Source organism: Malaclemys terrapin, chromosome 3 (genome assembly GCF_027887155.1).
Source record: "Malaclemys terrapin pileata isolate rMalTer1 chromosome 3, rMalTer1.hap1, whole genome shotgun sequence".
Taxonomy (NCBI): domain Eukaryota; kingdom Metazoa; phylum Chordata; order Testudines; family Emydidae; genus Malaclemys; species Malaclemys terrapin.
This window is the reverse complement of record NC_071507.1, coordinates 135,505,970-135,528,056: the sequence shown is the minus strand read 5'-3', so window position 1 is coordinate 135,528,056 and position 22,087 is coordinate 135,505,970. Positions and strand designations below refer to the sequence as shown.

The 22,087-nt window shown below is 39.1% G+C and overlaps 1 protein-coding gene across 1 annotated transcript in view; it reads right to left on the bottom strand.

Annotated features, from left to right (window-relative positions):
• MMS22L (MMS22 like, DNA repair protein) overlaps positions 1 to 22,087 on the bottom strand; it is a 141,594-nt gene that overhangs the window by 7,567 nt on the left and 111,940 nt on the right. The window contains exons 16-21 of the mRNA XM_054023847.1: positions 19,528 to 19,678; positions 17,162 to 17,304; positions 16,213 to 16,355; positions 15,888 to 16,047; positions 13,205 to 13,374; positions 4,141 to 4,352 (exon numbers count right to left, since the gene is read on the bottom strand). Of these exons, the coding sequence (XP_053879822.1) occupies positions 4,141 to 4,352; positions 13,205 to 13,374; positions 15,888 to 16,047; positions 16,213 to 16,355; positions 17,162 to 17,304; positions 19,528 to 19,678 (979 nt within the window). The remainder of the gene's footprint in view (positions 1 to 4,140; positions 4,353 to 13,204; positions 13,375 to 15,887; positions 16,048 to 16,212; positions 16,356 to 17,161; positions 17,305 to 19,527; positions 19,679 to 22,087) is intronic.

The window sequence follows — 22,087 nt, the reverse complement described above, 5'->3', positions numbered from 1 at the left end:
GTGCTAACCCAGAAATGGCAGTTATCACAATTATGGTCAAATGCTCAAATATGTCTGTTTTTTGTGTGGATTCAGCTTTTATAGACAACTTTTGATTGTGCAAAACCCAATTATACACATGCAAATGGCTACTTATAAGCAATAATACCCAAGGACATATCCTTAAATGCATAAGCTCCTTTCAAACCCACACCATATTTGACCCTTTGCATTTATGCTCTGTGGGCAAACTTCTCCTCAGATCCCCATTTGAGATCTCCACTCCAATTGTCTGCTCTCCTTAAACAAAGAACTCCCATTGTGTAAGTTGACTTTTTCCTTTGTTTCCAGGAAACATCCACCAGATTTCCAAGGACAAAGTATCCAAACAGTGTGACCTTGAAAATAGGCCTCCAAAATATTTTAAGAATTCTTAGTCAATTATTTTATTTCTTACATGCTTTCTGGTTGATTAAAACCCTAAGAACTTTAACTATTCACAGTCAGTATGGTTTGAAGTTATATTAACACAGTTGCTACTACTTCATCTTTGCCAACATTATATTGTAAAGGGACAGACAACCTCTACCTCTGCTCAGCCAGAATACATACAGCAGACTCAAATATAACATTGGTCACAAAGACAACCGGTAACTGACACCCTAGGGCAGGAATGAATTTTGACATCAAGCACATTTTAAGTGTTCCAACTTGATGACTTCAGTTATTGTTTTTCACCAAGAGGATGCAAGAATCTAAACCATAGTTAGTCTGAAATTAGGAATCAGTTTATTGAAATATAAAGACAATCCTTTGATTTTATGAGCTCAAGAGAAAATATATGTAGTACAATAACATAACATTGCATTTACTCATCAGGTAATACAATAACTTATGGAGCATGCAAAATAACTTTCCAGGTATCTAACACTAGCTTAAAAAAAAAATATTGCCCATGAGGAATAAGGCCTGCTTTACATTGGTATAGCCACGTCTCTCAGGGGTATGAAAAATCTACACCTGAGAAACGTAACTATATCAACATAACCGCCAGTATAGACAGCACTAGAATTCTTCCCTTGACCTAGCTACCGCCTCTTGGGGAGGTGGAGTGCCTGCGCTGATAGGAGAACCCATGGAGGCAGTGTGTACACTGAAGTGGTGCAGCTGCACCGCTGTAGCATGTTAAGTGTAGACATGTCCTAAGAATAAATCAGTTAATAAGTGCAACATTACAAAAAGTTCCAGTGACACTGAGTACAAGGCATTACAGTACATGCTCCTCTGGATCTGTCAGCCTGTGCAATGTTAATTTGCCCCCCCTCCCCGGTGTGTATGCATGATGATACAGTGTTTGTTTATACAATCACATACTACTTTTCCTCCAGCCCCTGTTCCCATCCCCGTTGGCTCCCAGTCACAGTCTTACTCCCCAGGCTCCTCAACTTGTCTCAGGTCTGGTCTACACTAGGAAATTAGGTCAGTATAACTACGTTGCTCCAGAGTGTGAAAAATCCACACACCTGAACAATGCAGTTAAACTGGCCTAGCCACCCAGTGTAGAAAGCACTAGGTTGACAGGAGAATTCTCCCAGCAACCTACTACCTGCCTCCTGGGGAGGTGGATTACCTACGCCGATGGGAGAACCCCTTCGTCTTCACTGAAGCGCTATAGCCAACTAGCTGCAGCAATGCTGCTGAAATGGTTTACATGTAGACAAACTCTTAGTCTACCTTGCTCCAACTCTTCCCTGCCTCATCTCAGCTAGAGCTGGTCAGGAATTTTTCAATGAAATGGGTTAAATCACAAAATGCTGATTCCTTGAAACCAAAACTTTTAGTGGGAACTTATCAGTTTTGACAAAACTTTTGTTGGGAATGTTTCTCAGGTGCAGGATGGAATTTCTGGTCAAAACCAGAGAAAAAGCGTTCCTCCACAGAATAACCAATAGTCCAATGGTTAGAGAACTCAGGAATGTAGGAGACCCAGGTTCAAGTAACTGCTCTGTTTGATTTAGAACATGGACTTACACTTGGTTCTCCCATATCCCAGGTGAGTGCCCTAATCACCAGGCTATTGGGTATTCTGGGGTGGATGGTGGGGGTCTCTCTCTGGTTTTTTTTGCCAAATAAATAAATAAATAAATAAAAATAAAAAAAAATGTTAAAATCTCTGTTTTGGAACAGGAAAATTTTTGAAATCTCAAAAACGTTAATAGGCCCGGAAAACTGTTTCCCATCCACCTCTACTCCCAGTCGCCACTCTCCCTGGTTCCTTGCCCAACCAGTCCCAGACGCTCTCTGGGTCTGATCTCAACCCCTAAACCGACTGGCTCCCAGTCCTCATCTTCCCTACCTGCCTCCCAGTTTCTTTGTCCAGCAAGCCCCAGTCTTTCCTACTCCAACCCATTGTTCCAGTTTCCCCTCTCCTACATCAAAGCTCCTTGTTCCAATCTATTCCCTATGCCTGCCAGTCTGGCTCTTACCTCTCTGCTATAGAATCAACCAGCTTTTTCCTCCATGCTGTCTGAGCCAGTGGGAAGGTACTGAGAACACGAGACAGGATCTCTGTTCCAAGTTCCAGTGTCCATAAGTAGTCCAGAGCAGCAATCACAAGGAAAGTCAAGGAAAGTCAAAACTGTGATTTTCCAATTGCTTATAATTTAGCCAAATTTGGGGGGATTTTTTCTGACAAAAAAGCCACCCTAGTGCCAAAGTTCAAGTCCCGGCTCCAAAGTATAGATGCATTAGAGCGTCTCAAAGAAAAGGTCACCAGAATTCTTTTAAATGGGCAAGCCAATGTATTTTTCCCTAACCTCATTCTTGAGTTTTTCTGAAATTTTCCAGATATATTTAACCTGAGGCAAAAACCCAGCATGTAAAATTTCAGCCCAAAAGTTAAAATTTGGCAAACTTATAAGCAACTGGAAACAGGGTCTTATAATGGAAAGTGTCAAACAACCTTAATAATAGGCAATGCTAGTAGACCTATCTATAATAATAAATAATAGATTATAACACCACCACCTTCACTAAACACTTATAAAGTGCTTTTCATTGGTAGATCTCAAAGCACTTTACAGAGGTGGGTCGAAATATTATGCCAACATTACCTATTAAGTAACTGAGGCATTGAGTGCTGAAGTGATTTGCCCATAGTTAGAGTCAACAGCAGTGCTCTAAGTAGATCCTGATCTTCTGCCTCCCAGTCCAGTGCCCCATCAATGAGCCAGACTACCTCTGATATTATCTGTCACATTAATTAGAGATTACAATACAGTATCTAGTTTCTCAAGGATTTGATTGAGGGAAGTAGGCAGTAAGTTTATTTGGTGTTTGGGGAAGAGTACTTTAAGATAGTTTTGTGGTGTTTTAATTGTTAAATTCAAGCTGCTGCGCATGTGCTCGGAGGCTAAGAAGGGTAAATTTTAAATGAATAAATAATGGCCCCAATGCAAGACATTTGCCTTCTCTTCTGTTCTTTATCGAGTCTGCTCCCAGTTCACAAAGACCAGGATCTCTGATGAACTATTCAACGGAGTCCTGAACCGAGGTTCATTTCAGAGTCTCTATTCTCCCTGCTGTTTTCCAGCCTGCACATTCAGGAAGTAATAGACCAAAAATAAAAATATTTGCACTGCTTTATCTTTTTCCCACTTCAACCTCATTTAAAATAAAACTGAAATAAACCAACATAATAATGTACTTGACATGAGAACTCTTTTCACACAGAAGTCACTAAAAATGTAAATCCTGTAGACATTCCATTCATCGCCTGTTTATTCATCTAACAAAAAACAAAAACAAAACAAAAAAAAGACATGCCACCTGAAAATTATGCTCTTAGCTGGTCTGTATAATCTGTGTTCTCATTACAGTTATCCTCATTTCCCCCACCATCAACCACCTTCTGATGTTTGCTACAGGCAACTATTGCATCTTGACTTAATTTAGATTAAAAGCTCTTTGGAGCAGGGACTGTCTCTTATGTGTTTGTACAACCCGCAGCACATGGGGCCCAGATCCAGACTGAAGGCTGTGTGCGCGCTACTCCAATATAAACAATAATGATAATTAATACCATTGTCCCCCCATGGCTTATTTGGGAAGAAGTTAAGTCTAGATATCTACAAACTGGCTTACTCCTTCTTCAGGTCTTACTTTATGACATGCACAGTGGTCTTCCGCAGATGTAAGTTCTGTGGGATGGTAATAGAATTGCATAATGCTAGCAGCATGGGATGCTGTCCAGTTCCGGGAGAAGATGGTGAAGGAGGGAGAAAGCGCCCAAAATACTGCTGAATAACGCTTCCTAGCAGTTGGTTCAAATAGGCACCTTGAGTTTGGGACTGACAGCATATAAAGGACAAGCCCTGTGGAAAGTAAAAAAAAAATTAACTAGTATAAATATAAATAAGTGTCCAACATCCTCCTAACTGCAACAGTTTCTGATGCCTAAAGCTGTGTGTGAGCTATTGCTGCATGCAGAATGGTAACTGTGGCTCACACGTTCACTGCATAACAGCATCTGATGAAGAGGGTTTTAGCCCACGTAAGCTTATGCCCAAATAAATTTGTTAGTCTCTAAGATGCCACAAGGACTCCTCGTTGTTTTTGCTGATACAGACTAACATGGCTACCACTCTGAAACCTGCATAACTAGGGAATCTCAATGCTTTGTAAATCACGTTGTGATACTGGAGTACGAAAGGCACCAAGCGAAGTTAAATATTGTTCCTATTAATGACATAATAGAAAAAGTAACTCTTAGAATAAAGATCTGATAGGAGAGTGTTGGGTATGACATGAAATAAGTTTGTTTGAGTTAGACACCAGCTATACTGGATTTTTGGGTAGGGGGATAGGGAGGTTGTTGCACCAGTTTAAGGCAATGCTTCCTTCAGCGCAACTTATCCTGGGTATATCACTTTCTGCTTTGCACTGGTACAGGCTATCTATTGGTATACCTACAATGTTTAATTACACTGGTGCAGGTACCCCTAATCTGGACAAGTCCTTAGAAGTGAAAACAAACAGCAGAGAGATGGGAACATCAATGGAAAACCAATTCTGAGAGAGGCCTCCGATCACTACTGTAATAGTGAGTTTATATTTGCTGCAGGATGGCCAAAGTTCTGTTTTCCTACAATTTTGAGTTTCCTTGTGAGACAATCCTTCAGGATAGGATTATAGCAAGGACTGGGCTGTCACTTCTTCCCATAGTGCTTCTACAGCAACCAAGTGTAAATGACACCATCCTGGCCTCTACACAGGGAAGGAACTGGTCATTTTATCCTAATGGGGGCACTAAGGTTGATGAAATAGGGCTGCAAAGGTGTTTTTCCTTACCTGTTCTACTCAAATGATCATGCTGATTCTATAACAGTTATATACAAGGTGTACCCCTATCTTATACCAACTCAAGAAGATACGTACTGAAACTGACCAGGATCACATCAATTTCATTTTGTCCTGGCAATAAGCTAGTTATAAATTTGACTGCTAAAATTATATCAGTGGCAGAGGCATATGTGGGAATGAAGAAAATATTGTATACAACCTACATTTATATAGGGGAAGAGCCAAATTCACACTGCAGTGTTCTGGTTCTATAGTCTAGATAAGTTTTAATATTTTTCAGCTTCCAAAATCTGCTCTATGTTATTTTTGGCACAGCATATTCTTCAAATCTGATTTTATATTCTAAATTTTGCAGACAGCTGGCCACAAATAGTAAAAACTGAAATGTTGAAATTTCAAAGTTGTTTTTATTTCAGTGTCACTTTTTTAAAAATTGAGTTTAAACAAAACCTATTGAAATATTATTTACCAGAACCCAAGACAAAAAATGGTAAATGATGTCTTGATTATTATTTTTTAATACAAAAAATGAAACAATTCAATGTAAACAACTTTTGGTGAAAATGTTTAATTTTTGAAAAAGGCTATTTTTTTTTCAATGAAAAATTATACCTGCTCTAATTTTGGATGTAAAATATACACACCTACACACGCAAAAATTAAAAGCAGAAAAAAGAAATTAAAAGTCATTTCAGTGGCAAGTATCCGAACAAAGTTAGCTCCCTAAAGAAGCTCATGATGGTGGTGTCAAGAGACTATGCAATAATTCATTATTGCTTCTTTTCTTGCTGCCTCTTTCCTCATGGTGGTTTATTTTACAGAGTAAGGTGAAAAATCATTAGACATATGTAAAAAAAATTGTAGCAGATTGCTTTTTTACGTTGGTCATGTTGTAACCAAAACCCATTAAAAAACACAATGAATAAACTAGGCAGCAAATGTCTGCCCAATGAGTGAGCTGAATAATGTCTTAGGGAAATTAATATATATTATTAATAATATATTAATATATGTGAAGGAAAAAAAATCCCCTACCTGTGTAATAGGTTTCTGTGAGAGTAGGTCCATCACAATAGGTCCTCCTCCCTTCACTGGTGACTGACAGGAAGGATGAGTTAGAGGGGGAAAAAAGATAGCCCTATCCTGTCACAAAGTGTCATAATGGAGAATGCACTCAGAAACCAGAAAAAGAAACTTCCTTGGAATTCACACACTAATAGGTTGATCAAACAAACTGGGAGACTTGACATTTTCTGGAACTGAGAGTCGTTTTTCTGGAGAACAGATGTTTTGGTTCCATTCTCAGGGAAGAGAGAAATCCAGAAACTCAAAAACCAAGGAGCTTAAGGACCTGTCTGACAGATAGATGTTGCCTGAGGATAACTCAAACACCACTGAAAGAATGTTTTAAGTGTATCATATGTGAAATACATGCAGGTTGTTATTGAAGTTTATTTATTATGGTCTTGTATCTTCTGATGAGATGCTGCACTAGATGTACATGGAAGATTGCTTCTTGTGGCACAGCTGTTAATAAGACTTAAGAGATTCCATATTGAATTCCCTTTATTCCAAAAACTAGCACAGCTACCTGCAATCTAAGATTACTGTCAAGTCTCCTGAATGCTTCAACACTGGAAACAGGAGAGAAAAGACATTCATCTAGCTGAGCTGAGAGACAGGAAGACCACCACATAACTTGGGAGTATAGGATACACTTGTTTACAGCTTCTCCTTTCCACAGGCTGAAGAAATAATAATATTAGCAACATTTATTATTATTATTAAAGGATTAGATGAGGGAACGCTCCTTGAGCTTGAGAGAAACAAGGCAAATTCTCAGAGCAGCCAGGTGAAAAGACAAAAATAATCCACTTGGCTGATGGTATGTTTTCTTATTCTTAGGAAATGGGTAATTCTGCTTCTAAACATATTTAGCCATCCTAACGAAGACAATACCAAAAAGTGTGCCTTTACTGAATGACAGGGATGGAAGTGATTGTTTGTTCTGAAGTTCAGTAACATACTCCACTGGCTAAAAATTTAACAAAAATGTTGACAAAGTTGAAGTAGCATCATGGATTCTAGGTCATCAGTAGCCAAAATAATATGATGTAAGTTACTTTTCATTTTTCTTTAATTATTTTATGAGAAGAGAGAGCTATCTATCTTGACACCCAAACAAAAAGAACTCTGGTGACAAAAGATTTATTTAGAATTGTGCTGAAGCCTTTCGTTCCTGAATCAAATACCTTCCTAAAGATGCTTCCATTTTCCTGTTTGATGGATCAGATAAAGTTACCTCTTCAAAAGACATATATGATTTTGTAGACCACCTAGTAATATGGGAGTCTATTTTTAGAGAGGCCCTCAGACCATTTTTCTCCTTAGGGGAGGGTATTATATGCTTTTTGGCAAAGGAAGTTTATCAGCTCATGGGTGATAAACTTCCCCCTCATGGGTCTTCCCTCTCACGGACCTTTGATCTCCACCTACTCTAGATTGGAAATAGTGCGAAAACACCTTTCTTTTTGTGAGCATCAGGAAAAAACACTTCTCTGTGGAAGCAGAATCTTCAGTCAAGTCTTGGGCACTGATCTCATTAGGGTGGCTCATGTCCTCTTCTTTAAAGTGCCTCAGTGAAGAGTCATCAGACCCTGAAGAGGATGCTGAATAAATTTCCCCTGCCTCCTCAAACCTTCTGAGGGAGAAGTTTGGATTTGTTTTTAGCACACAAAGGCATGTCAGAATTGTTGTGCAATATAGGGCTCTTTGTTTGGCGATGAAGAGTACTTCTTGCTCTTATAAGTGTTTAGAGAAGGCAAGATCTACATGGAGGCCAAGATAGAGAGTTGATACAGTAGCATTAGAGAGTTTGGCTTCTCTGAGGTATTTTGCCAGCTCCATATCCTAAGTGGCAAAGTGGACTGAGCAAAAGCTTTGTCAGGCGACTTGGAGAAACATTCATGCCACCAGTGGCCTAGGAAGCAAATACAAGGATGGGTACTATCTTCTTTTGGTAGATCCTGTCAGAAGTTAGCTGGGAACCTGCCCTCTTGTGTGAAGGAGAGGATGAACCTACATTGCTAGACTGCAGCTAACTGGGTTTTGGACTGGAGGTTTGACCTCATCCATTTCAGACACACAGACCTTCTTTATACAGCAGATAGGCATTACAGAGAATGTTGATAAAGGCTGCCTTATTTTTCTCCACTTTTATCATGTTTTTCAGGCATCTTCTGAAGAAAGGAAAAAAAAGTCTCCTGAGGAGAAGTGCATGCCAGCATCATCTCCTCACTTAAGCAGAGTGGCAATAGATTTTTGTGTGCACTAACAGCAGGGACAGTTTGTGCCAGGAAATGCTTCTTTCTTCTGATTCATCTATCTATCTGTCAATCACCTATGAAGAGAGAAGGACCTTTTAGTATGGACTGCTGGTACTATTCACTGCAGAAACACCAAACTGTCTAATGATGACATATAATGTCAATCCTGCTGATGGAATAAATCTGTTCACCAATTAATGTTGTACAGTGCCTATTAAATACATGCTATAATTCACAAAATGCGGTACTGAACTTCTTCAGATCTCTGACAGTACAGTACAGATGAGGGCTTTGAAGGCCTGTCCCTTGAGAGATGCTGAGCATGGTCAATTCCATTAAAGACAACAGGAGCTGCGCATGCACAGTGCCTTTCAGGATCAAGCTCTTATAATACTGATCATTTGAACAGAGGACACTATAGGCCCCTATATATATATAATACATATTCATTTCACATACACACATCATATTCTGCAAGACATTTATACCACTAAATTTGGAAATAATAGTTTTAGTGCACAAACACTGTTATCTTCATCACTGTTGGCAAATTATACCAACACTCCTCCAAATCATTTTCTAAATCCATTTTATCAACAATCAGAACGATTTTCGGATTCCCAGTAATAAACTTCAGCAATTCACTAATACATAAAACCAGCTCTACAACAACATTTCCAAAGGAATAAAATGCCTAATGTTGGATGTTATATGCCTTGCCTCCTCATCTCACAATTAAAAACAGTGCCATAAAAACTTTAAAATGGCCATCCATTCATTTGTTTGGTGCCTCACCTTCTAATGTCTGACACTTAACCACTCTGCACACAACTTTGACAACAAATCCTATCAAATTCTTAACTACAGCATTTCCTAGGAGGTCATCAGCTGTCACAAGAACAGTCTGTACAATGGTAGAAGGAACAACCTTCCTTCAGCACCTCTTAAGATAAGAAAAAGTACCAGTTTAAAATTGTGAAGTGATGCCAGGGCCTCAGCAAGCCTGAGAAGGCTGGATCAATTAGGGAACACTAAAGAATCTCCAGTAAGTATCCTGAATGTAGTGGAGAATGGACTCTGGGTATCAGGAACCCCTCGAGATGTGTACATGTTACTTAGGGTTTTCTGAACCCAAACCTATTGGTAACTATCTTTTCTTCCAGATAGTTTCAGGAAATAAATCAGTGGGAACACAGCTCCTCCTCTGATGAATGACTGGTACAAACGTGAGTGCTTTTGCCCCCAAATCCCTTTTTATTGAGTCCAAAGCACACATCTAAAATAGCAACAGTTTAGAACAACCCAGATATAGTTACCAAAAGTCTGAGATGGTGTCGAGTGGTCAGTGGTAGGTTTCTAATGGTCAGCCTTCCTCCTTGTTGCTGGGGAGTTGAGTGTCAGCCTTCTAGCTTGTAGAAAACCTCTCTGAACTTCTCCAACTCACGCACTCAGACACATCTTTTTATAGGTTGCTCAGAACAAAGCGCATAACTCAGTCACCCCTTGCAAACTAAAAAAATTCCCTAACATCAGCAAGCAGCTCCTAGTATCAGATCAACAAAAACTCATAATCAGGAACATCCATATCCCAAGTCAGCTATCCACACTTTCGCCCATTCCCATGGTTCCTCCAATTTTACTTTCTATCCTTATCAGCAAAACTGCAGCTGCAGCTATTTTATATGCTTATACAAAGCTCAAATTATTCCTGACTACATGGTGTTCTCACTTCCAGTTAATGGTGGCTAAGTGGACAAAATGGGTGTGGTGGTGTCAAATCAATTTCTCTCATACATAAGTTCTTTAGCTCACATTTATTTAAGCAGCTAACTAAAATAAAATAAAATAAAATAAATGCTGTAAGTGTAATTAGACAAACCAAAAAAACACACTATGGCCAATCTTAATGCAGTTCTTAATTCATGCACGTGGCATTCAGACATATGTAATGGGCACCCTAGATATACCTGATAGTTATTTTCAGCTCTTTAAAACATACCTACAATTTGGGGTTTTTAGCGTAGTTAGAGCATATCACAGTGATCATAATGAACTCCCACAATAATACTTACTTGAGATTCTAATAAACCACACCTATTCATGCTGTAGCCCTCAAAGTACTCACAACACAGAAAATCAAAAGAAAAAAAGGAGAAGGGGAGAAAGAGAGAGAGAGGAGCTTTGCCATATTCCCTAAAAGATCTGGGCTTTGCCAGTATAAGTTAGGGAAGTTCCAGATTTGAGGACCCCTTAGGAAGAGAGCCCCCTTCTTTTTAAATCAGGGCCCTGTTGCCTTGAGTAATTTGCCAATTGCAACTGCAATAGTATCACATGGGGAGTGTAATGGTTTGGCAAATCTGTCTACATACAAACTTATTAATTCCGGTGGATTTTATGAAATTCATTGTATTTGGAACCAGCCACTTGTTACCAGCACTGGTGGCACATCTCTCCCAGGCCAGTAACAATGGAGAATCATTAACATGAATAGCCACAAAGAGAAAGAGCACCTTAGAACAATGGATGGTTCAAGCGTACGGAAACTGGTTTTCCTCAGATTGTCTGCAGAGGGATGGAAAATCCCCAGAAGGAGAACAAAAAAATCAGGCATTTGGACTGGCTGTTAAAAACTCAGATGCTGCGCACACACAAAGGGACGTGGTTTCTGGTTCGGAGGGAATCTTTTGACTGCCAGACCAGCTCAAGCTTGCTTACAGGAGTCAACAAGGAGAATGCATGACCAGGGAGAGAAGACTGAGTCAGATGTGTCAAGTCCAGGGACTCCTGAAGGGACTGGCTATAAACCCAAAGACATCTTGGCGTAGTGAGAGGGCAAAGGAGGGATGGGTTTTGAATGCAGGTTTTTTGCATGGATCTGTAAGTCTCTAGGCTTTCTCTATGAATTCAGCATGTGTACTTTGCAAAGCCTCACTGTCATATGCCCCGGAAAGGCTAAACTTTAAACTGGACTACCCACTATGGCAGAGATCTGGGATAGGGTGTGCTTAAGCTATTGGGAAGATTGGAAGAGGGGGGCATCACTGGTCGTGCGACCTAGGGCAAGTGGATTGTGGGGTCCCACTTTCACAAAAGGGTACCAGCAGAAAGTCAGCACTCAAGGGGTGAGGCTAGAGGGCAGAGACAATGCCTGGAGTCTGACCAGATTCAGGGCAGGGTGCTCAAAAGCTCATGGATCCAGCAGATAGGACACTCCCTACGCTGCTGAGTGTGGACCTGCAGGGGGAGCTCAATAAGGACTGTGTCAGGGAGCGAAACCAGGGAGCACTGCTTAATTTGTAATGAAAGAGGTGCTGGGGCTCCGGCAATTTTTTTTACATTCATAACTGATGCAGCAAGCCCAGAGGTGCCGGGGTTCAGCACTGGCACAAATTAAGCAGTGCCAGGGAGCTAGGACCCAAACAGTCTAGGACTTTATAGAAAACCATTATCTGAAAACTACACCCAGAAGCCTATTGGTTTTCAGCACAGACTACAGAGCACCAGTGTAATATACTCTGTGGATGAAATACCACTTAGCAAGCAGGCTGCCACATTCTGTAGTAATATCAGCTTCAAGATGGTCACAAGGTATAGACAGTGTCTCAAAATTCCCACAAACCAGCAAAGAACTAAGTCATATACTGCTATGTCATTATATAGTGATATTAATTTTACTATGACATGCCATCAACCACAATGTGACTTTTGGATAAAGGAAGAAAGCTGTGGGATGTCTACAATGTCACCACAACCTCTGAATTTAATTACTGCCTTGTATTACTTAGTTGCTTTTAAGAACAGTAGCAAGAAGTTTATGCTCAAAGTTAGGTTTTGAGGGATTGTAAAAAAGGGTTTGACAGAAAATAATGTGCACATTTAATTATTTATTTAAAAATAGGTCTTCCTTCAACCCCAATGTAAACAACCTCCTGCACTTCCAGTAAGCCTTACAGCATTTTGAGAGTAAATGAAAATGTGCGGGGGGTGGGGGAGAAACAGACTACAACCAATACTGGAACCAATGACTGGACCAAATCCACTGTCAAACCACTGAAATAACAACAGGGTCTTCTCAGAAAGTCCACAAACACAAAAAACAGTAAAAAATAAACATTTAAAATTATCTAACCCCTAGTACACTAGAGTGTTATTACGGTATATTTAATAACGTATATTTTCAAATACATGTTTGCTTTCTAATCTCAACCAGTGTCCTTTTATCCATTATGCTTATTTGATCTGCTGTGTCAAAAGTCCCTCATTTAACAAGCCAGTGTTGGCAATAGGTCAGCTAAATCTTCTCTATACACAATGATCAGCTAGTGTATATTGGAGTGCATCCTCCATCACTGCTATACATATTCAGAGAGAGGTGAACCAACTGGGGTGGCTCTTTTTCCTCCCACTCTCCACAAAAGGAAAAATGCTACCGCTTCTTGTGCTTGATTTAAATGAGATCAAAGGCATTTTTGTAGAAAAAAATTCCATTGCTGTTCAAGATGTTGTTTGCTTGCTGATAAAGGAATTCAGATATTTACCTGAAGATAAAGAGGAAGATTTTCCCGAATGGCAGACAGCATAACGGCAGGCAGCTCTTTGTCTTGCTGAAACACGACAAGTGGCAATAGCAAGCTATCTATGATGCGGAACAAAAGCTGTTGTGCTTTGGAAGTTGCCAGTATTGGTGCCCAGAACTTTACAAGGCCTCCTATTGAAGAACAGTCAAGAAACCCAAAAAAGTAAATTACAAGCAGGCAAAAATAATTCCAAACAGGCAATCTGTTGTTACATTATCCATGGGTAACTATAGCAACCCAGTTGTCTCATTTTCAAGTACAGTCCACCCTGCTTAGTGAACCTGGATACAATGAAAGTCCATTTACAGCACAGCAATATGGAAGTCCCAAATTGTTTCAATGCATAACAACATACAAATTGTAATTTCAATTACAGTGAAGTTGTTTTGCAAAAGGAATGGCTACAACATACAAGGGGGACATCTTATTATACCTCTGTGCTATAAGCGTTCCACTATTTAACTACTGTATTTGGCATATTTGTACACTACATCTGCCTCCCCCACACATGCCATAATATGGGTTCTCAAACTTTTTCAGTGTGAATCACATCTTCAACAGACAGATTGCCTTTAGCTTCCATTCAAAACTGCATAACAGTCCTATGACAATAAGAACATTGTTTACACGAAAGAGTAATATTAGGAAAATATTTTATATATATTTTAACTCCTTTTAATGCAATTTACCAGCTGAAAACAAGGAGAAGCCAGGTCCATAGAACCAGGTGCCTCTTTATAGACTGCTCGTGATCTATAGTTTGAAAACTTCCATGCTATATAAGAGCACTTCTTACCTCTTTTCAATACCTTTGTGTACTGATTTGCACAGTTCCCTGTCCTTAGTTTACTGACTGTAAAAGGGTGTTAATGTAAAAATACCTTGACATCCAGGAACAGCTTCATTAAAGCTGAAGTGCAGTTTTTATTGAGGAAATGGCTGCATACTCAGCAGCATTTTATTACTCAAAGTACAGTGCAACTAATATAAACAGTCTAATAAAACAGATTCTTGCCCATACAAAGTAGTTCTCATCAACTGAGCACAATTTGAGTGTATATCCAATTATAAACAAGAAAAGGTTTCCTACGTCACAAAATATGGGGGCATCCCAAGGAAATATGTTCAAGATTGAATAAGTAACGGAAGAGATCAAAAATAGGCTTTAAAAGACGTTATTAATGTATAGAAGTCAACCCATTACCATCTCTAAAACCAACGAACAACAACATTCATCTTGTGGAGTGAAAGAAAACACAGTGATCAATCATAATGAAACACAGTGATCACTTAGCAATATTTCTAATAATGCTGTCTAGTGCCCAGTTTTCTTCCAACTACCATACACAAATATTTCGAAGAAGCATAATCACTCTGACCCAGAGTTCTATGCCCATTATCAGTGACACTATGTATTTGGTGGCACATGGCAATGCAGTTTAGAGACACGTATGACGCCCATATTTGAGAGGCTTCCAGATTTATCTGGAAAGCATCTTACTGTGTGACTGCAGTTTTACAAGCTCACAGCAGGTGAAGAAATGTCTGAGATTACCTTAACTGACAGAACAAAACCATAATTCCCATTTCACTCACTACTTTTTTATTAAAGGAAAAGGACAATTTCTTGTATCGAGTGGTACAATTTCAGATTCTGATAATATCACCCTTTCCTATGGGCAAGCAAAGAGAGGGAAAAAATACCCTTTAGTCACTTTATAATATAAAAATGGTTCTGGCATCTGGATACTTAACACAGCTCATTTGGTTGATAGCTTATGTACCAGAATATACAGATCTGGGAATCAGAAAATAAAAACATTTACCCATCAATAATTCTGTTAAATCAGATATACATTCGGCATTCTACTCAAATGTTAGTTTTGCTTACTTCAGTAAACAATTCCCACTGTTTTAAAGATGGTGCTTTCACTACACATATACATGTGCACACAACCCTCTTTATCTTTTATTTAAAGGTAGGCAGGCCTTGGGTCAGATTCTGGCACTTTATTCATAGGTAGTACCACTTTATTCTTTGAGCAGTCCCATTGGTTTTAATGGCAATACTCAAGGAGTAAGGAACTATTCAGTATGGGTAAGGCTCCCAGAATATGGCATTTAATAATGTGCACACAGGATCGAAGAGAAGAGTGCCGAAGTAATGCTCATTTAATCGATAATTTACATAGTCAGACGCACTACCATAGCATTATAGCAAAGATACTGCAGACTAATAAAAATCCCATTCTGTTGCCATTTTTCCTTGTTTTGTTCCAGTAAAGATTTTCAGTGAACAAAAATATTAAAACCTCATGATTTCAAATGAAAGCTAAAGTTTGTTGTATTCACAGCACAACTACTGAGGAAGGATTATTTTTTGGAGGAGAGAAAATATTGTTGTTTCAGAGGATCAAGATAAAAGGGTAAGAAAGATGAAAGAAAATTAGGAATTTTGCCTTTTAGTATTTTTCTGATATTTAATCTTTTAAACATCAGGAAAATAGATTATTAAAAAGTCCACACAAAAAGTTGTTCATTGGTGCTGTGTTGAGTCACAATATTTTACTCATTCCATGCACAAAACTATTTCTTGTGCTACTGAATTATGAAACAAGATGATGTACAGTTGCAAAATAATTACCTATAATCGAGTAAGTGAGCTGCAGGCCTTCAGCAGGTCCTTTCTTCTGCAAATAAGGTTTTACATATTTTACCACGTCACCTAGATAGTCTAAAGTCTTTGTTACCATGGCAGATTTCTCAGCTACAGTCTGAAGGCCGCTGTAAGTTACACCAACAGCCTGAGAACACAAAGAAAGTTAAATAGATCAGACTCTGTTGGATTTTGTTTGTTTTTATTAAGTACTGTGCAGAAGCTTGGCTAAATATTTAAAAAAAAAAATCACATTCAAGTTTTGGTTTTACATTGCACATTGTAACTGTCCTGTTTATAAGAGGTACAGTACCTTAATGAATTGGACAAGAGCATTCTTAGGGTCTTGCTTGAAGATTGACTCATCAAAATGTGCCTTTGAGAAGATGTTTTCTATTTCTGAGAGTTTAAAAACCAACCTTGTCATTTCAGTCAGCTGCTCCATATAAACTTTCCCTGTTTGTTATAAAGGGAATATAACTGAGAACACAGTATACTTTGCTAGTCAATTCCACCTATAGTTGAGTTTTCTATTTATCTGTTAACAAAATCATGAAGTAAAACACAATTCAAAGTCTTTAAAATATGAAGATTCCATAAGTTAAGGTTTCTTACTAGACAAAGGGCTTGTTTCTAAACTAGGCAAGTATCCAACACTGGGTGAGAGTAATGAGTATTAGGAGTAATCCAAGCCCTTCACTCTACTTTTAGCCTTCCAGAATATACATGAATTACAATTTACAGAATATACATGAACAATATATTTTAGAAGATTTGCCCTATAGATAATTAGAAGTGCAGTATTCGAAATAAGTCTGAATAAATATCATTCAGCACATACGGATGAAGCAGCCAAGAAAGCAAAATATCCAATCTAAAATGGGAAAGAATTATTCATAATTGGATGTTTTTCTTTTTACGGAGTTCACAGCATGATTCCTGGTTATTTACTTCAGATTTTCACTTTTTTAGAGCAGTTCTTCATGGGGGAAAAAATAGCTTGTCTCCTTGGGAGCAAGTTTTTGTTCTTTGCTTCCAAGGAAACAGCTCTTTTATCTTTGTTTGTGATAAATTTGTCATATATAGAACAGGCAAAACATCAAGAAATAGCACAAGCCGTGTAAAGAAGCACATTTTGTAATAAGGTAAAAGTAAAGAAATACAAACAAAAATACATTTTGTAATTAGTTGAAAATATATGCCATTTTTGCTATATAGAATCGCTACAGCAATTCAAACACTAGGGAAACGTGAACACTTACCAACTGTTCTCTCAACATCTGTCCTGGTCAATGTACCAGTAGGCTGATCAATGTACATTTGTAAAATGCATCGAAACCAAGAACGTACTGACAAGGCTTCAGAGGATGTATGTCCCATACCAGAAAAAGCTTCAGACAATGTGCTGCACAGATACAGTGGTGGGGGGAAAGGAAATAAGTAAAGAGCTGGAAAAAAGCCTAATTTTACTTTAGTTTTATAGAGAATGTTTTTAGCAACCCTATTTATAACTGTATACAAACATAACACAAAGAGAGGGCCAAACTTGGCATTCCTTTAAATACATGCAACCTACAGAATTTTGCCCAGAGTTTACAGATGCCCAGATACAGGTGATCTGCTATATTCACTAGTGCCATATATGGCAATATAATTTACAGGTCAGATGTAAGACACAAAACTGATGTATAGAAAATCTGCACAGTTTGTTATTTTTCAATCCAGCAATGGGAGTCTCTCTCTACTTAGAAGAGAGGTGATTTGTTTCGACAAAAAAGATTGTGACCAATCAAAAATAGTTAAGGAGAAAAACCTCACTAAGGCAATCTAGAGATGGCACAAACGACTGTGATGTGACTGTAGAGGAGGATAGTTCCTTTTATACTCCCTTCTTAAACACAAAGGGGGCCAGATTCTCCCCTAGCTTACACCACAGCAAATTAGGACTAATTACATCAGAGCCATTGCAGCTATACTTGTGTACAAAACTGTGCAAGAGAGAAGAAAAATCAAGTGCACAAGTCCATGGCAGCACACTTCCCAGATATTTCCAGTAGCCAAGTCCCACATAGACTCCCAACATCATTTGAAAATATTCTGTCAGACCAAACATAATTTCAACACTGAATATATATGTTAAGTATTATGAAACCGGCACCATTTTATAACATTTAAATGTGTGATGCAATTTATATTCCTGGGGGAATTCTGCACCAAAAAAATTAAAAATTCTGCGCCAAAAAGTTAAAAATTCTGCACACAATATTTTAAAATTCTACAAAATTCTGAAAATTTTATTTGTCAAGATAACTACATAATCACACCAGTTTCAATTATTTTGGTAATTTATTTCAAAATACCTGTCAGCAAGTATGTCTGTAACAATACAGACACACAAAAATTCCCCCAGGACTAGAGAGTTAAAGAAACCCCTATGACAACCCAGTTCCTGTTTCTCTGCCCCTTCCCGCCCCCCAGAACCCAGCCATATCCCCCAGACAGAATCATAACCTGGGTTTACTTTGTATAATAACTAACATGTGGTTTAATTTCTTCACCTCCAATGCTAATACAGCCCACAGCAGAGAGTGAAAGAGAGACGCCCCTCCCCCCTCAGAATGAAGGCTCTGATTCAGTGAATGTTTATGTACATGCTTAACTTTATGCAGATCCATTTAAGTCAATGGAACTACTCACACCCATACATTTAAGCATGTTCATGTTTGTAGGATTGGGGCAAAAATCTGTTAAATAAATCTTAGGATTCTACACAATGTGCTCATTCTTACAGTCTCAGACACTAGTATTGTAAGAAAACCAGTATGAGGTTGCCAGATGAAAACGTCCACAAGTCCAATTTTATTATTTTGGATATTATTGATACTATATTGCACCCCTCCCTAAATGTTTTTGTTATAATAGAAACCTAAATATTTAATTATTTCTCTTGAATGTAATATTAAGCACCTATCGTAAGATCTCTGTTGCAATATCATAAAAAGTCCAGAGGAATATTAAGACTCAAGCTTAAAACCTGTAAGCATGAATGAAAGGGGATAAACAGATGTTGGAATTACCAAGTCATAACATTCAACATACTAAAATTCAACTATGGGTGCTACTGCTTTACCTTTTAAGCGGTAGGGATGGTAACAATAGTAGAAGAGGAGGAATAGTCAATATGCAACTAAATAAAGTACAATACTGCGTAGGTCAAGGCATTTCATTTAGCTGCAATGTAATGGCCTTCAGAAGAGTATTGATACAGAGTTATTGTCCAGATCCCAGTTTTCCAATACCAATTAGCAAGAACACTTTTTCCATTTGGAAAAAAAAGTGACTTGCTGCATGAAAGAAAAATTAACTTTGCAATTTAAATGTCTACCTGTCAACATTCATTATCCAAAGCCATAAGAAAAAAGCTTTAGAAAATAAAGGAGGACAAAACTATAATAAATTCAAGGAATCTAGAACTTAGAGAATTGCAAAAAGTCTATAACAAAGAAACTGGATCACTTGAAGGGAGGCACTGCTTTTTAAAATAACGTTTTCCTTTAGACCGATGAGCAATGAGGGGACTTTGTATGCTAGAAAGGATCTGAAAGAACAAGAAGTTTAAATTGTTCACCTGTTTTGTATTAGATGACTGAGATATCTTGATACCAGCTGGGGACACACCATATCATCCCATCCAAACAATTGCATCATTGCTAAAACAGGCTGTGGCTGGAGATCTGATGGAGCTGTACAGGGCATGTCCAAAGCTAACAGAGTAAAACCTGATTTTCAACAGAGAAAAGGGAGGGGCAGAGTGTTAAGTTTCTCCAAATATTTAAAATATATTCCTGTTCTACTAACAAACAGAGTCTGCTATTAGTTATTATTTAATACATATGATTCTGTCACTCCCACAGGCCACAATCATGACTGGGAACCCATCATGCTAGACACTGTTTAAAACGCATATGAAGATGCAGTCCCTATCCTGAGGAGCTTACTATCCATGACAACACACAAGATGCAAAATTTAGCAGACTGATACAATCAAATACACACCGTTTAAAAATACATTCCCCCTCCCTTCATGCATGAGCATTTTTTGTCCTATAACCATTTTTAAAACACTTTCTTCCTCCAGGAATGAATTTTGGAGGATTAAACTATCTTTCGAAAGGTATGGGATCTGTAGAATTGTGTTCCTTGCTATGTTTAGAATAAACTTTTGTAAATGCGAGTTCTGGGGGGGGGAGGGAAGGGGGTGGAGAAGAATGTAAATACAGTGCTAATGACAAAGTTACTTTTGAACTGAACAATCCCACGTAGGCCAACACAACATCTTCAGATCTAGAAAACTGTAAAATAAATACCTGCCACAGAATTTTTTTTAGAGACACAAAGTGGGTGAGGTAATATCTTTTATTGGACCAACTGCTGTTGGTAAGAGAGAAGCTTTCGCGCTACAATTTAGATGTCATAATGTTTCTCTCACCAGCAGCAGTTGGTCCAATAAAAGATATTACCTCACCCATCTTGTCTCTCTAATATCCTGGAACCGACACAGCTATAGCAACACTACATACAGAATTTTTTAATGAGACATAACCATACTCTTTAAATTGGTGGGCCACCATGGAACCTACATCCAACACTAACAATAAAAAAATTATTCTCAGAGCTCATTCTTTATGCCGTGGATAACAAATACATTTCAAGGCAGGCAGGGGACATATCGTGGAATGCTGATATGTTATTAGACTAAATGAAATCGGCAACAGGAAAGGAGGTTTGGAAGACTGATCTTTATTTTTTGATAAAATGTAAGATGCTCACCAGCTCCCCAGAAACCAGCATATTAATAAATTAACAGTATACTTTGAACTACATGTATCCAGAAGCTGATTTTTGACTAGCTGAAGTACAGAATAAGTCAATTCTCAGAAACAATACAAATGTAGCTATTTGAATTAATGGAACAGGGCTAGGTCTGTGGTCTTACTACAAGTCCCCAGTAAGGGTCAGTGCGTAGTTTTGCCACCCCAGAAGCAGGCTATGGACCTTTTGTAAACTACAGTAACAATATGGTGCCTAGTTCACCCCTTACCCCGCGGAAGGAAGTAATTATGCCAACCCTAAATACTTAGCACAGATTACTTTCCCCACCATGGTGGTTCAGCAGTGTTGGCCAGTGCTGGGGGTAAAAGTTGGGAAACTGAGTCACAAGTCCACCCAATTTAGGCTTAATCAATTTTTGGTTTTATTTATACCATTTCAGAAAGGAATATCACTAAGGGTATGTCTACACTATGAAATTAGGTCGATTTAATAGAGATCGATTTTATACAGTTGCATTAAGTCGGCGGCGTGCATCCACAGTACCGAGGCTAGCGTCGCTTTCGGAGCGTTGTACTATGGGTAGCTATCCCACAGTTCCCGCAGTCCCTGCTGCCCATTGGAATTCTGGGTTGAGCTCCCAATGCCTGATGGGGCAAAAACATTGTCGCGGGTGGTTTTGGGTACATGTTATCAGGCCCCCCTCCCTCGCTCCCTCCGTGAAAGCGACGGCAAACAATCGTTTCTCAACTTTTTTCCTGGGTTACCCGTGCAGATGACAAACCACGGCAAGCATGGAGCCCACTCAGCTCACCGTACGTCTCCTGGGTGCTGCTGGCAGATGAGGTACTGCATTGCTACACAGCAGCAGCTCCTTGCCTTCGCGGCAGCAGATGGTGCAGTACGACTGCCGTCGTCGTCGTCTCCTGGATGCTCCTGGCTGACCTCGGTGAGGTCGGTCAGGGGTGCTTGGGCAGACATGGGTGCTCCGGGCAGACCTCGGTGAGGTCGGTTAGGGGCGCCTGGACATAAATGGGAGTGACTCCAGGTCATTCTCTTCTTTAAGTTTCATCTCATGGAGATTCAGTCCTGCCTGGAATATCATACGAGCTGGAGGCTTCTGCCTCAGGCTGCTCTCCTAGCCGGCAGCACCGCGCGGTCACACCTACCCCAGCCTACCCTTGCTCCCATGGCTCATGAAGCCTGGAAAGTAGTAAGGAGAAGTTCAACTATAGGCTGAGCAAGTGCAGAATGGTGATAGAATGTGCATTTGGACGTTTAAAAATGCACTGGCGCAGTTTACTATCTCGGTTAGACCTCAGCGAAACCAATATTCCCATCGTTATTACTGCTTCCTG